Source organism: Engystomops pustulosus, chromosome 1 (assembly GCF_040894005.1).
Source record: "Engystomops pustulosus chromosome 1, aEngPut4.maternal, whole genome shotgun sequence".
Lineage (NCBI taxonomy): Eukaryota > Metazoa > Chordata > Amphibia > Anura > Leptodactylidae > Engystomops > Engystomops pustulosus.
The window spans coordinates 270,931,030-270,945,167 of NC_092411.1; the positions used below are offsets into that span (position 1 = coordinate 270,931,030).

At 40.6% G+C, this 14,138-nt stretch overlaps 2 protein-coding genes across 11 annotated transcripts in view; both read right to left on the reverse strand.

Annotated features, from left to right (window-relative positions):
- Positions 1-534, reverse strand: part of HTT (huntingtin) — an 81,327-nt gene extending 80,793 nt beyond the window's left edge. For all 3 annotated transcript variants that reach the window (XR_011849911.1, XM_072126159.1, XM_072126158.1), the window contains exon 1: positions 206-534. Coding sequence is in view for 2 of the 3 variants with exons in the window: in XM_072126159.1 (XP_071982260.1) it covers positions 206-300 (95 nt within the window). In the remaining variant the exon portion in view is untranslated. The remainder of the gene's footprint in view (positions 1-205) is intronic.
- A 12,650-nt stretch (positions 535-13,184) lies between these two features.
- GRK4 (G protein-coupled receptor kinase 4) overlaps positions 13,185-14,138 on the reverse strand; it is a 198,195-nt gene continuing 197,241 nt past the window's right edge. For all 8 annotated transcript variants that reach the window (XM_072126163.1, XM_072126161.1, XM_072126164.1 and 5 more), the window contains one exon: positions 13,185-13,808. In XM_072126163.1, coding sequence (XP_071982264.1) covers positions 13,755-13,808 — 54 coding nt within the window. In that variant the 3' untranslated portion in view covers positions 13,185-13,754. The remainder of the gene's footprint in view (positions 13,809-14,138) is intronic.

Consider the following 14,138-nt stretch of genomic DNA (forward strand, 5'->3'; position numbering starts at 1 on the left):
GTGGTATGCTGCACTGAGGATGCACGTTACCGCTGGAGGTGGTATCCTACACCTCAGATGCTTGTTGCCCCTGCAGGTGCCCTAGTGGACAGGTGCTGTCACCTTGTGAATCCCATGGAGATGAATGGACGCCGTTGCTGTAACATCTATGAGGAGGTAAATAAGGCGCCACAGCCGGTAGAGGGCGCTCTCTGCGGGTACTTACGCCTTGTGCACCGGCTCCTCGGTCACTGCCGGTCCCTGCTGCTGGAAGGATTTCAGGGACTCGAAGGCTCTCATCAGCTTCTCCATGGTGGCCATGTTCCCTCAGCAGCGCAGACAAGGCCGCGGCCGGCTGCTACCAGTCACCGGCAGTCCGGGCACCAGCGATGGTCACTCCGCGCTCTTCTCAGTGCGCAGCCGCACTGTCACCCGCTCTCCAACCGCCATCACTAGCCGCCAGCACCGGGAAGAATCATCAGTGACAGCTCCGGCCGCAGCCTAACCCGCTTCACCTATCCTAACCAATAGGAAGCGGCCTAGCCAACAGAGTGACAAATGACTCAACCAATGGCAAGGCGCTGTCAGGTGTCAAAACGCAAAATGTGATTGGTGGAACTAGATAAGAGGCGGGACCTACTAGTCACGGGTAGTGTAAAGAAGGTCATGAGGCGTGGCGTGTGCTGGAAGCCCCGCCCGCCGGCCGCAGTGACTGGAGCACATGGGCTGCAGCTGCCCGGGCTACTGTTTACTATTGTGCTGGCACAGAGAGGGGCGCCGGGCAACCAATCCAGTCACTGCTTTCATTTTATAACGCGTCTTCCGATCATGAAAGCTGTATTCTCATTGGATCCTATGAGCAATAATTGATTTACAGGATTCTTGTTTTGCATAGGGGCGGAGCTAAGCATAATTTCAGGAATCTCCTCAAAAATAATGGCAAACCTCAGAAAGATCCACAAAATTGGAAAAAAATCTTCCAAAAATGGCTCCTGTGGCTTTCCATAATACCTAATTGAGTGTGTTTTAGGGTTATAATGTCTTTGTTATCCAGAATAGTTTTTTTGTTGGATGTCTTTGGGGGTCTGAAAATATTTGGGGTAATTGAAGTTCAATGTGTTTTTATAATCCCTACCTTCCAAAAACTAAGTAAAAAAATATTTTTCGATAAATTGAGTATAAGACCTTGTTTTTTGTGGGCTAGGTTGCAGGTTTTGACGTTTAAAAGACATCTACTACCAGGATGAAGGATTGTAAACCAAGCACACTGACATACTGGTGTGTGCCCTCTCTGGCCGGATCTGCTCTTCTTTTATTTTCTAATGTCCTGATTTTAACATAAAAAGGCTTTTATAATTATGTAAATGACCCTGTGGGGCTTCAGAACCCATTAACATTCATGGAGTCTGGAGCCCCTTAGGCTTATTGCATAAATTTTAAAACTTTTTTTCCTAAAAACAAATGCATAAGAAGCTTAAAGAAGAGCAGATCCTGCCAGAGGGGGCACACACCAGTATGTCAGTGTACTTGGTTTACAATCCTTCATCCTGGTCGTAGATGTCCTTTAACCCCTTAACGCTCTGCGCCGTAGCTCTACGGCGCAGAGGTATAGGGGATGTATGAGGAGGGCTCACGGGCTGAGTCCTCTTCATACAGAGGTGGGGGTTGTTGCATATTGCAGCAAACCCCCACCGCTAATAACCGCGGTCGGTGCTTGCACCGATCGCGGCTATTAACCCTTTCAAAGTCGCCGGCGGCGTTTAAAAGACGGCGGCGCGCGGGCGCCCCCATCTTTATTGCGATCACCGCGCCCCCGAACGTCATCGGGGGGGCGGCAATCGGTTGCCATGGTAGCCTCGGGTCTTCGTTTGACACGAGGCTATCTGGCGTCTGCAGATTCGTTACAATGAGCCAGTGGCTCATTGTAAAGAATGTGCTGCAAAAATGCCATATATTGCAATACAGAAGTATTGCAGTATATGGTAGGAGCGATCTGACCATCTAGGGTTAATGTACCCTAGATGGTCTAAAAAATAGTGAAAAAAAGTTCAAAAGTTCAAAGTTTCAAAAATAAAAAAAATTAATAAAATATTAAAAATTCAAATCACCCCCCTTTCTCTAGAACGGATATAAAACATAATAAACAGTAAAAATCACAAACACATTAGGTATCGCCGCGTCCCAAAATGCGCGATCTATCAAAATATAAAAACGGTTGGGGCCGGCGGTGACCTCCGAGGCGGGAAATGGCGCCCAAATGTCCGAAATGCGACTTTTACAGCTTTTTACATCACATAAAAAATGGAATAAAAAATGTTCAAAATGTCGCACAGACCTCAAAATGGTAGCAATGAAAACGTCGCCTCATTTCGCAAAAAATGACCCCTCACACATTTCCGTGCGCCAAAGTATGAAAAAGTTATTAGCGTCAGAAGATGGCAAAAAAATTTTTTTCTTTTTTGTACACATTCGTTTAATTTTTGAAAATGTATTAAAACACAATAAAACCTATATAAATTTGGTATCACCGCGATCGCACCGAACCAAAGAATAAAGTAGGCGTGTTATTTGGAGCGAAGAGTGAAAGTCGTAAAAACTGAGCCCACAAGAACGTGACACACGTGCGTTTTTTTTTCCCATTTTTCCACATTTGGAATTTTTTTTCAGCTTCGCGGTACACGGCATGTTAAAATAAATAACATTACGGGAAAGTAACATTTGTTACGCACAAAATAAGCCCTCACACAGGTCTGTACACGGAAAAATGAAAAAGTTATGGATTTTTGAAGTTGGAGAGCGAGAAATGAGCCGAAAAACCCTCCGTCCTTAAGGGGTTAAAGTTATCACAAATCCCTGGTCTGGCATTTGGGTGTTATAAACCACATTTCGCATAATTCCATTATCTTCTGCACCTTCTAAAAGCCAGAACTTTTCATTTATTTCCCATAACCTGAGCCGTATGAGGGCTTGTTTTTGTGGGACAAATTGCAGTTCCTAATTGCAAATTTTGCTAGAGTATTATTTGGGATGTACTGAGAAGCTATGAGATAACAGCAAGGAGTCACATAAGGTACAGACATTTTTGGGCTGTAGTTTTTATCAATGATAAGAGATGTATTTGATGCTTTGATTGTGGTTTTTTTTTTTTTAAACAAAATAATTTTTGGGGGCACAACTGGGGACAAAATTGATATTTAAATGCATACTGTCACCAGATGTTACCCCATGAAACTAGCAGCCCCCCTCAGGTAGGGGATGAAATGTCCTTTCTAGAATCCCTCATTTATGATAAAACTCTTCCAGTTACCTATAAAAAAAAAATCTCCTCCACAGTCAGGTGAAAATAAGCAGAAAAGAGACAAGGCCGCAGGGGAAGGGTCACTTCAGACGCCGCTATCTTCAATTCTATAGAACCCAGAAACATGCTGGTGCCATATTAAAGGACAGATTTACTGATGGTAGATGTGTCCTACTAATAGTGACTCTGCTCCTAAAGACTTCTTTTATTATAACTCTACCAGGCTAGATTGTGGCATTGTAGCACAGTGGCTCAGTGGTTAGCACTATAGCCTTGTAGCGCTGTGGTCCTGGGTTCAAATGCCAGGGTCAACATCTACCAAAAGTTTGTATGTTCTCTCTGTGTTTGTGTGGGTTTCATCCAGGTCCTCCGGTTTCCTCCCACACTCCAAAACATACTAGTAGGTTAATTAGATTGTGAGCCCCATGGGGAAAGGGACCGATCACTCCCCATTTCTGATACAAGTTCACCCTGGTCCTGCTGGTCAATTGCTTTATGCACAGTGAATAGGAGGGACTTGTATGGGAACGGGTGGGGGGGGGAGTAAATAAATTAAAAGACAAGTTGCTCTGAGACGCTTCAGGGATGTAGCCGCTGCCTCAGGCTAATTGGCATAACCTTTATTATATATCTTTATATATATTGCCGAAATCGCAGCGTATGAAGTTGTAGTAAAAGAAAACCCGGGGAACATTGGTCCGCAAGAACTTCTTAGTAGGGCATCATTAAACTGAAGGTAGAGGTCCTTTAACCCCATCGGGACTATTTTGGCCTCTAGGACGTGGCCCCATTTTTTCAAATCTGCCCTGTGTCACTATAAGTGGTTATAGCTTCGGAATGTTTTAACCCCTAGGCGCACCAGGACGTTATAGTACGTCCCCGGGGCTAGATGCTTAGCGCACGGGGACGTTCTATAACGTCCTGCTTCTGGCACCGGCTCACGAACGGAGCCGGTACCAGAAGCAGCGGCTGTCAGCTGTCTAGTACAGCTGACAGCCTGCGCTAACACCCGCGATCGGAGCCGGCTCCGATCGCGGGTGTTAACCCCTTACACGCCGCGGTCAAACATGACCGCGGCGTGTAAGGGTGTTTGCGCTGTGGATCGGATCCCCCGTGCCGCTTACCGGGGGATCCGATACACTTCTGGGCAGCTCCGAGGACTGGCATGTGCCCCGGAGCTGCCCGGTCTCCATGGCAGTCAGACCCCTTCCGGGTCTGACTGTAAACTGTCTGAGCATGCGCAAGCTTGCTCAGACAGTTTACACTGCTCTACAATAAAATAGTATTGTAGAGCAGTGTATTGAACTTAAACCAGTGATCAGAGCATCACTGGTTTAAGTTCAAGTATGTATAAGTAAAAATATGCAAAAACACTTAACACTACACATTATAATAAATAAAAAATAAATACATAAAAATATAAGCCCCTAAAATGTCACTTTCCCATAAAAACACTTAATAAAGTATAAAAAACACAAAAACACAAAAAACCCCACATATTTGGTATTGCCGCGTCCGTAACAATCTGTATAATAAAACAGAATCGTTACTGGACCGCACGGCCGTAGGAAAAAAAACGCAAAAACGTTCCGAAAAAAGATAATTTTTAATTAATACCCTATAAAAAATGCTCTAAAAAGTAATTTAAAAAATGTTATGCACTCCAAAATAAGCCCACTAAAAAGAACAACTCTTCTCGCAAAAAATAAGCCCCTAACTAGATTTGTCAGCCGGAAAATAAAAAAGTTATGCATATGAAAAGATGATGATGCTAAAATGAACAAGATTTTCTCCAAATTGGTTTTTATTCAGTACAATTGAATAAAATACACAAAACCCCCACATATTTGGTATCCCTGCGTCCGTAACAATCTGCATAATAAAACAGAATCGTTATTAGATCCGCAAAGTTAACCCCGTAAAAAACAAAACAAAAAAAAGCTCCAGAAAAAAGATCATTTTCAATTAATACCCTATAAAAATGCTCTAAAAAGGGATTTAAAAAATGTTATGCACTCTAAAATAAGACCACTAAAAAGAACAATCCTTCTCGCAAAAAATAAGCCCTTAAACAGATTTGTGAGGCGAAAAATAAAAAAGTTATGCATATGAAAGACGGTGATGCTAAAAGTAACAACATTTTTGCCAAATTACTTTTTATGCACTAAAAATGGGGAAAAAATAAAAAATCTATATAAATGAGGTCTTTTTGTAATCGTGGTGACCCATAGAATAAAAATAATATACTATTTTTATGGTATGGTAAACAGCCAAAAAAAAAACCCCATAAAAATCTTCCTGAAAAGTGATGATTTTCATTTCCCCCCACCAACAAAGAGGTAATAAAATCTCACCAATTAGCCTATAGATTCCCCCAAATTACGTACCAGAAAAGTGCATCTCATGTGGCAAAAGAAATAAGCCCCTATAGGTCCACATTAAAAAAAGAAAAAAATTATAGCCTGTACAATGTGACATAGCAAATCTGATCTGCATGGCGCCTCCTTCCCTTCTGTGCCCGGCCGTGCGCCCATACAGCAGGTTACCAGCACATATGGGGTATCCGTGTACTCGGGAGAAATTGGGTAACAAACTTTGTGGAGCCTTTATTCATTTAATCCATTGTAAATGTTTAATTTTCCACCCAAAATGAGTGTATTGTGAAAAAATATTACAATTTGCAGACTGCACCTCCATTTTGTTTTAACCCCTATAAAACACGTAAAGCGTTAACAAACTTCTTAAAAGTGGTTTTTCATACGTTGAGGTGTGTAGTTTCCACAATGGGGTAATTTATGAGTCTCGCTATTATTTAGGCCTCTCAGTGTCAATTAGAAGTTGAGCAGGTCCATCTAAATACAGGTTTTGGTGATTTTACAAAAAATTTGAAAAATGATACCTAAATTCTGAGCCTCATAACATTCTAGTAAAATATGTGGAATCTTAAAAAACCATGCCAACATAAAGCAGACATTTGGGAAATGTAAGTTATGAATTTATTTGGGAGCTATGACTATCTGCATCAAAAGTAGAGAATTTAGAACATTGAAAATAAAGAATTTTTCCAAATTTTTGCCAAATTTAGTATTTTTTCATAACTAAACACAAAAGATATCATCCAAATTTTTAAACTAATTTGAAGTACAATGTGTCACGAGAAAACAATCTCAAAATCCCCTGGATATCTCATAGCGTTCCAAAACTATAACCACTTATAGTGACACAGGTCAGATTTGAAGAATGGGGCCGCGTCCTTAAGGCCAAAATAGGCTGTGTCCCCTAGGGGTTAACATATTCAGGGGATTTTGAGATTGTTTTCTCATGACACCTTGTACTTCAAATTAGTTTAAAATTTTGGATGATATCTTTTGTGTTTAGTTATGAAAAAAACAGAAATTTGGCAAAAGTTGTGAAAAAATTATTTATTTTCAAAGTTCTAAATTCTCTTCTAATGATGCAGATAGTCATAGCACCCAAATAAATTAATAACTTACATTTCCCAAATGTCTGCTTTATGTTGGCATGGTTTTTTAACATTCCATGTATTTGACTAGAATGTTCTGAGGCTCAGAATTTGGGGCCATTTTTTTACATTTTTTGGAATATCTCCATTACCTGCATTTAGATGGACCTGCTCAACTTTCCACTGACTGTGAGAGGCCTAAATAATAGCGGGACTCATAAGTTACCCCATTATGGAAACTACACCCCTCAATGTATGAAAAAACACTTTTAAGAAGTTTTTTTTTAACTCTTTAGGTGTTTTATGGGAGTTGAAACAAAATGGAGGTGTGGTCTACAAATTGTAATATTTTTTCACAATATATTCAATTTGGACAGAAAATTAAACATCTGCAGTGGGTTTAATGACAATAGGCTCCACAAAGTTTGATACCTAATTTCTCCCGACTGCACCGACATCCTATATGTGGTGGTAACCTGCTGTATGGGCGCACGGCCGGGCATAGAAGGGAAGGAGGCGCCATCCAGAGCAGGTTCGCATTGTCACATTGTACAGGTCTATATTTTTTTCTTTTTTTTTTTGATGTTTATATATAGGGGCTTATTTTTTTTGCCACATGAGATGCACTTTCCTGGTACATAATTTTCTATAGCTAATTGATAAGATTTTATTAACTCTTTGTTGGTGGAGAAAATTTAAATAATACATTTTTGGTAATTTTTTTTTCCCATTCACCATACCATAAAAATAGTATATTATTTTTCTTCTATTGGTTGCCACGATTACAAAAAATACCTTGTTTATAAAGATTTTAAAAATTTTTTCCCAATTTCACTGAATAAAAACGAATTTTGAGAAAATGCTGTCAATTTTAGCATAACTTTTTTATTTTTTGGCTGATAAATCTGGTTAAGGGCTTATTTTTTGCAATAAGTATTGTTCTTTTTAATGGTCTTATTTTTAGAGCATTTTTTAAAGGGTATTAAAAATTATCTTTTTTCAGAACTTTTTTTTTTTTTTTTTTACTGGGTTGACTGTTCGGGTCCAGTAACGATTCTGTTGTATTATACAGATTGTTACGGGCACAGCGATACCCAATATGTTGGGGTTTTTGTGTATTTTATTCAATTTTACTGAATACAAATTAATTTGGAGAGAATCTTGTTTATTGTAGTATCTCCATCTTTTTAGATGCATACTTTTTTTAATTTTTTTCTGCTGACGAATCTGGTTGAGGGTTTATTTTTTGCGAGAAGAGTTTTACTTTTTAGTGGTCTTAACTAGTCACTTTTTAGAGCATTTTTTAAGGGTATTAATTAAAAATTATCTATTTGCGGAAAGCTTTTTTTCAGTGTTTACCGTGCGGATCCAGTAACAATTCTCTTTTATTATACAGATTACTCGGGACGCATTGATACCAAATATGTGGGGGGTTTTGCATTTGTGTATTTTTATAGGACTCTAGTGTAAAGTGTTTGTATAGGAATGTGTTATTGTAAAGGCTTATATTTTATTTATTTTTAGGTTTTAAACTTTTTTTTAATGTCCAATGTCAGAGTATAAATATCACCAGAATTTCACTAGTTATAAACAATATAAAAATCTGAGCCAATGTTATGAGATAAAGCAGAAGCAAATGGGAATGATCCGCTTATTCCTTGTAAGTACAAAGGATCCGAAAAAAAAAAAACCCCAGACTTTTCCTTCCCTGATCCGTAGGACATTGCCAGAGTATTATTATTGTTCTTGTAACACATAAAAAATGGATTTTGTGCTAAAAATACATATACAGCCAGGAGTCTTCTTGGGAAGATGCAACATGTTTCTCACCCCTGGATTTGGGAATCCTCTGCCTCTTCCTTGCTGATCCTCTCCAGTTCCCTCAGGTTGGATGGGTAACATTGGTGGAGGCCATTTTCAAGTCTCTCCAGAGATGCTCCATTGGGTTTAGGTCCGGGCTCTGGCTGGACCAGTCAGGAATGGTCAAAGAGATGTTCTGAAGCCTCTGCTGTGTTATTTTAGCTGTGTGCTTAGGGCCATTGGGACACAAGTATCAAACTTTTGACTTTGCCTTTTTCTTTAATTTTTGAGGCTTGTCATGGGGCTTGTGTTTATTTGCGGGGTTTTTTTTTTTTTGCACCAAAAACTGTCTCCTTTCAAAGTTTGCCATTGTCTAGTTTTCTGCAGTGTTCCTTGAGTTATCACTCAGATACATCTGACCAGCAGAAAAGCCCCAAAATACATTGGGGCTCATTTACTAAGGGTCTGTGGAACGCATTTTCTTCGGGTTTACCCATGATTTCCGTTTTGCGGCGAATTGCCTCGGGATTTTGCCGCAGGCGATCGGATTTTGGCGCCGGCTTGCACGCGACAGAAATCGGGGGCCGGGCCGTCAGACAACCCGACGGATTTGGACAATGCGCAGTATTTAACATTTAGAATTGTGTTGCAGGACACGCACTTACAAGCACCGGGAAGAAGAAGGTGAACTCATCCAGGACATCTCTGTACTTGGCCACATTCATCTTTCCTTCCATTACAACCAGTGGTCCTGTCCCTGCCCCATAGCATGATGCTGCCCCCACCACGTGTCACTGCTGGGATTGTATTTGGCAGGTGATGAGCAGCACCTGGTTTTTTGGCGCTCAGCCGCAATGACGTTGGGGTTCTTCTTTACCTCTCTCACCAAGGCTCTTCTCCCTCAATTGCTCAGTTTAGCTGGATGGCCAGATTGAGGATGAGTTGTGGTAGTCCCAAACTTCTACCATTTAAGGATTATGGAGGCCACTGTGCTCTTAGGAACCTTCAGTGCTGCAGAAATTCTTTAGTAACGTGCGCAAGATCTGTGCCTTGCCACAATTATGTCTCTGAGCTCCATTGGCAGTTCCTTAGACCTCATAACTCTAATGTGCTAAGACTTGCACTGTGATCTGTGATGGCTTATTTCACTGTGACAGGTGTGTGCATTTTTCCAATCAAGTCCAATCAGTTTAATTAAACATAACTGGACTCCAATGGAGGAGTAGAACCATCTCAAGGAGGATCAGAAGAAAATGGATAGCAGGTGAATTAAATATGAGTGTCAGCAAATGGTCGGCCAAACACCTTCTACAGAAAATACAGTGTGAACTATCCCATATCACGGCAAACAAGACAACATTTACAGAAATGAAAGAAATACAACTTAACACAAAAACTCACAGAAAGAAGAACATTTTAAGGAATTTAGTTTTTTTCTTTTAATTTAAACATAGCTTTTTGAGGAAGAGGAGCACAGCTAATGTTTGCTATGGGGCCATATGGTTTCTGTGTTCACCCCTGATGGAGTGGTGTGCATCTTGTGTATAGACAGCTCTAGGTCACCAAGGACTAACTGCTATTGGCCACTGTGCCATTCTAAGGACTACAAGTATAGGTTCCCCTTACCATTATATAATAAGAAGAGGAAAAACAGAAGGTATGCATAATATAGACCCATTACCGGAGATATTGACCCCATAATGTCCGTCAAGATTTTGTAATTTTACTGAAACACACTGGGGACGCGGCCTCTCCCGGACAGTGGACCTTCTAACACTCACAACAACTTAGTAAGAACTGGTTTCCATTTTTTTAGCCACTAGGTTATGCAGCTCACACATAGGGTAGCGCTGTCACTATTCACAACAGGTACTACCCACGCTACCGCTGCTATCTATTTTGATAAGAACCATAAACATATGGCCCAACAGCAGGCTTCAGGCCTATGTTAGCCCAGTTTCTTGCCAATTAACTTCCTTACTTACCTGTCACTCCACGTTGTCCGGGTCGGTCCGCTTCTTCTTGTTCTGTATTACACCACTCGTGTTGTGTAATACCTGTATCCAATTTTCTGTTTAAATTGAAACACTCTGGGGGAGATTTATCAGATTTATAAGTGTTTAAGAGCAGAACAGTTCTAGTTGCACAAGGAAACCAACCAGAGTTCAGCTTTCATTTTTCTAAACAGTTGTGGTAAAATAAAAGCTGAGCTCTGATTGGTTCCCATGAGCAACGTGGACAGTTCTGCTCTCAGAAACGTCTGATAAATCTCCCCATGGTATTATTGTGTCCGATATTTGCTACTTCTTCTGACCATTAGGATTTGTGCCATTAGTGACGGTCTCCATCAGTTCCTTGCAAAGCAAATGGAGGGGTTCGTTCTTGTGACTTCAGCTCAATGATAATAGGGAACATAGGGCCCAGAGTTCCCCTGTAGAGCACCTACAATATGATACAAACTTGTTAAAGTCTTCTGGTGCAATGATTTGAAGCTAGATCCATGAAGATTTTTTTTCCAATATATATAATGTCCTACCATTGATATGTGACAAAAATAAAGTCTTCAATAATAAGCAGAACTATGAGTAGCTTGTTATGTACAGCCACAGGTCACTTATAGACTATAGCAGTGGATAGAAAACAGGACATGGGACCATAGAAAGGTGAGAGCCCTTTCTGTGGAGCCTTATTTACAGTAAGGTAGAAACATCCAGTGGGTGTATGTGGAGGCACAGAACAATGGATTCCCTCCAGGTAAGAAGGTCCATGTTGAGAAACATATAAAGAGACTAAAGGGGCTCATATTTTACATTATGCCATGGTTCTAGGTGCTATAGAACTGAAGACAGAGGTGTTTGAAGTAACATTCCCCCTTTAGCCTCTACACTTGACTCATCTCTGATAAAATCTGACTCTTCTCTGCTCATTTTCACATGACTTTGTAGGAGATTTTAAATAGGTAAACGGGTGAGATTTGACTTAAAAGAGGGAATGCTTGAAAGGACATATCATACCCGACCTGAGGGGGCTTGGAGGTTAAAGGGGTAAAATCTTGTGACAGTGACTCTTTAAAGGAAAATTGCCATTTTGAAACCCCCTATTTAAAACCAAGCATACCTCATTGTCGCTGCATGCACAGTGAATCACGGTTCTATCTAGAAAATCTTGGGATTTCGACCCCCCCTAAAAAAAATCTGCATTTAAATCATTCAAATTAGACCTGGGCGCTCATCACACAGGGCGCTCCATCAGATTCTAATTATGCACGCCTCTTGCGTGCTGTGTAGTCTACCCACACCCACCCATTCCACAGTTCCAGTTCCTGAGAGAGGGTGACATCAAGGAGAGGGTAGACTACACAGCACGCAAGAGGCGTGCATAATTAGAACCAGATGAAGCACCCTGTGTGATGAGTACAGGAGAGCCTGGGTCTAATTTGCATAATCTAAAAACTGAATTTTTTTTTATTTGCAGAAATCACAAGATTAGCCTGATTCACTGTGCAAAAAGGTATGTTTAGTTTGAATAGGAGGTTTCCTTTAACCCCTTAACGACCTGCCCCTTTTTTGTTTTTTAATTTCCATTTTTCACTCCCCACCTTTAAAAATCTATACCTTTTTTATTTTTACACGTAAAGAGCTCTGTGAGGGCTTGTTTTCTGCGTAACAAATTGCATATCATAGTGATGGTATGGAATATTCCATGGCCTGTATTGGGGAGCGAGAAAAAAATTCCAAATGCAGTGAAAATGGTGAAAAACGCATTTGCGACGTTTTCTTCTGGGCCTGGATTTTACAGCTTTCACTGTGCGCCACAAATGACAGGTCTACTTTATTATTTGGGTTGATACAAATAAGGGGAAAACCAAATTTGTATAGGTTTTATAATATCTTCATACATTTACAAAAATTAAGACCTCCTATACAAATTTTTTTTTTTATTTTGCCATGTCCTGGCGCTAATAACTTTTTCATACTTTGGTGTACGGAGCTGTGGGTGGTGTCTTTTTTTGCGACTTTTGATGATGTTTTCAATGCCACCATTTTTAGGACTGTACCACCTTTTGATCACTTTTTATTGAGTTTTTTAATTATTTTAAAATGGCGAAAAAGTGCCATTTTAGACTTTGGGTGCTATCTTCCGAAGAACCGAGGCTATCATGGTGACCGATCGCCACCCCCCTGATGACGTCACGGGGAGAGATGATCCTCGCCCATGCGCTGCCATATTTTTGAAGCCACTGGAAGCTTTTAAGGCGGCTATCCTGGGTATTACTGGTAAGTCTTTGCAGCAATATGCAGCAAAGACTTACCGGCTATGGAGAGGGCTCAGCCAGTGAGCCCTCTCCATGTACCCGCAACCGATGCGCGCGATACTATTGCAGCGTGCGTCCGGAAGGGGTTAAAGGTTTCCAGTAAATACATACGTTTCTTGTATATTTTTAGTCTATAATAGCTGTGAGAGCTTTTCACCTCTGCAGATACGTTACTATCAAAGGAGAAGGAAAAAATTAAATCGCTGCTCGGCTTTTAAAGATCTTCCGCAACAAAGTTGTGAAATATCCAGATGACTAAAAGGGCAGCAAAAAGAAAAGACTTACTATTATACACTGTTTTGCGACATGGACAACAATAAAAACATAAATAAAAACAAAAATGGAAAGTTCTCCTTTAATCCACAAATATAGCTCAGAACCATACAAACAGTATAGACAAGTCCTTGCAGTGCTGCTTCTCACCCCCCGGGAGGCGGAGCTAGGTATGTGGCCCTTATTCACTGTGTATACCCATGTATGGGAGGAGTAGGGGGGAGAGGGGTGACCCTCGCTGCCGCACTGGACGCAGTTAATGCCTCTAACACCGACTGTGGCTTTAAATACTTTCAGTCATTCAAGATAAGAAGGTTGTGCATATATTGGCATATTATATCGGTATCATTAATAAACATATGCACACGCAAACACACTATATGCAATCGGAGTGGTACGAATATGGCCTTAGGTCTCGGGGGGCTTTTTTTCGTTATTTTTTTTGTACAATACACTTTGTGAAAATATACATCTTAACAGAATTCAAGTAGAAATGTACAAAATCTGTAAACTCATACAGAATTCTTTTGTTTAATTTATAATACACCTTTACAGTTCATAGATACAATAAAATATTTGCAGTTTAACGCTCTAGGATTTGATTTTTTTGGCTATTGGACAGTGGTTCATGGTCTGGAGGCCTCTTCATCATCGTCACTGTAGGAGGATTTAAAGCAGACCTGGGAGAGGGGAGAAGAAGAAGCGTCAGAGACACAGAACATCAACTTGTATAAGTCAGATTTATACTATGACAAACCTATACACAATATATGGGATTGGTGGGTGTTCGAAATATGGCGCCAGAAACTATACCCAGGCGTGGATTAAGCCTGCCATGGGTCCTGGGCTGTATAATTATTATAGCCCCTACAAGTCTGGAATCACTTCCTACATATGGAACTAGAATCAGCTTCTTGCAGAATGGAAGATTTGTCCCTTCTGCTTTCAATCTGTGGTTTCAGGACCTATGGAGGTCCTTCAAAGGTCCTGAAATGGCTTGTGTACATGTG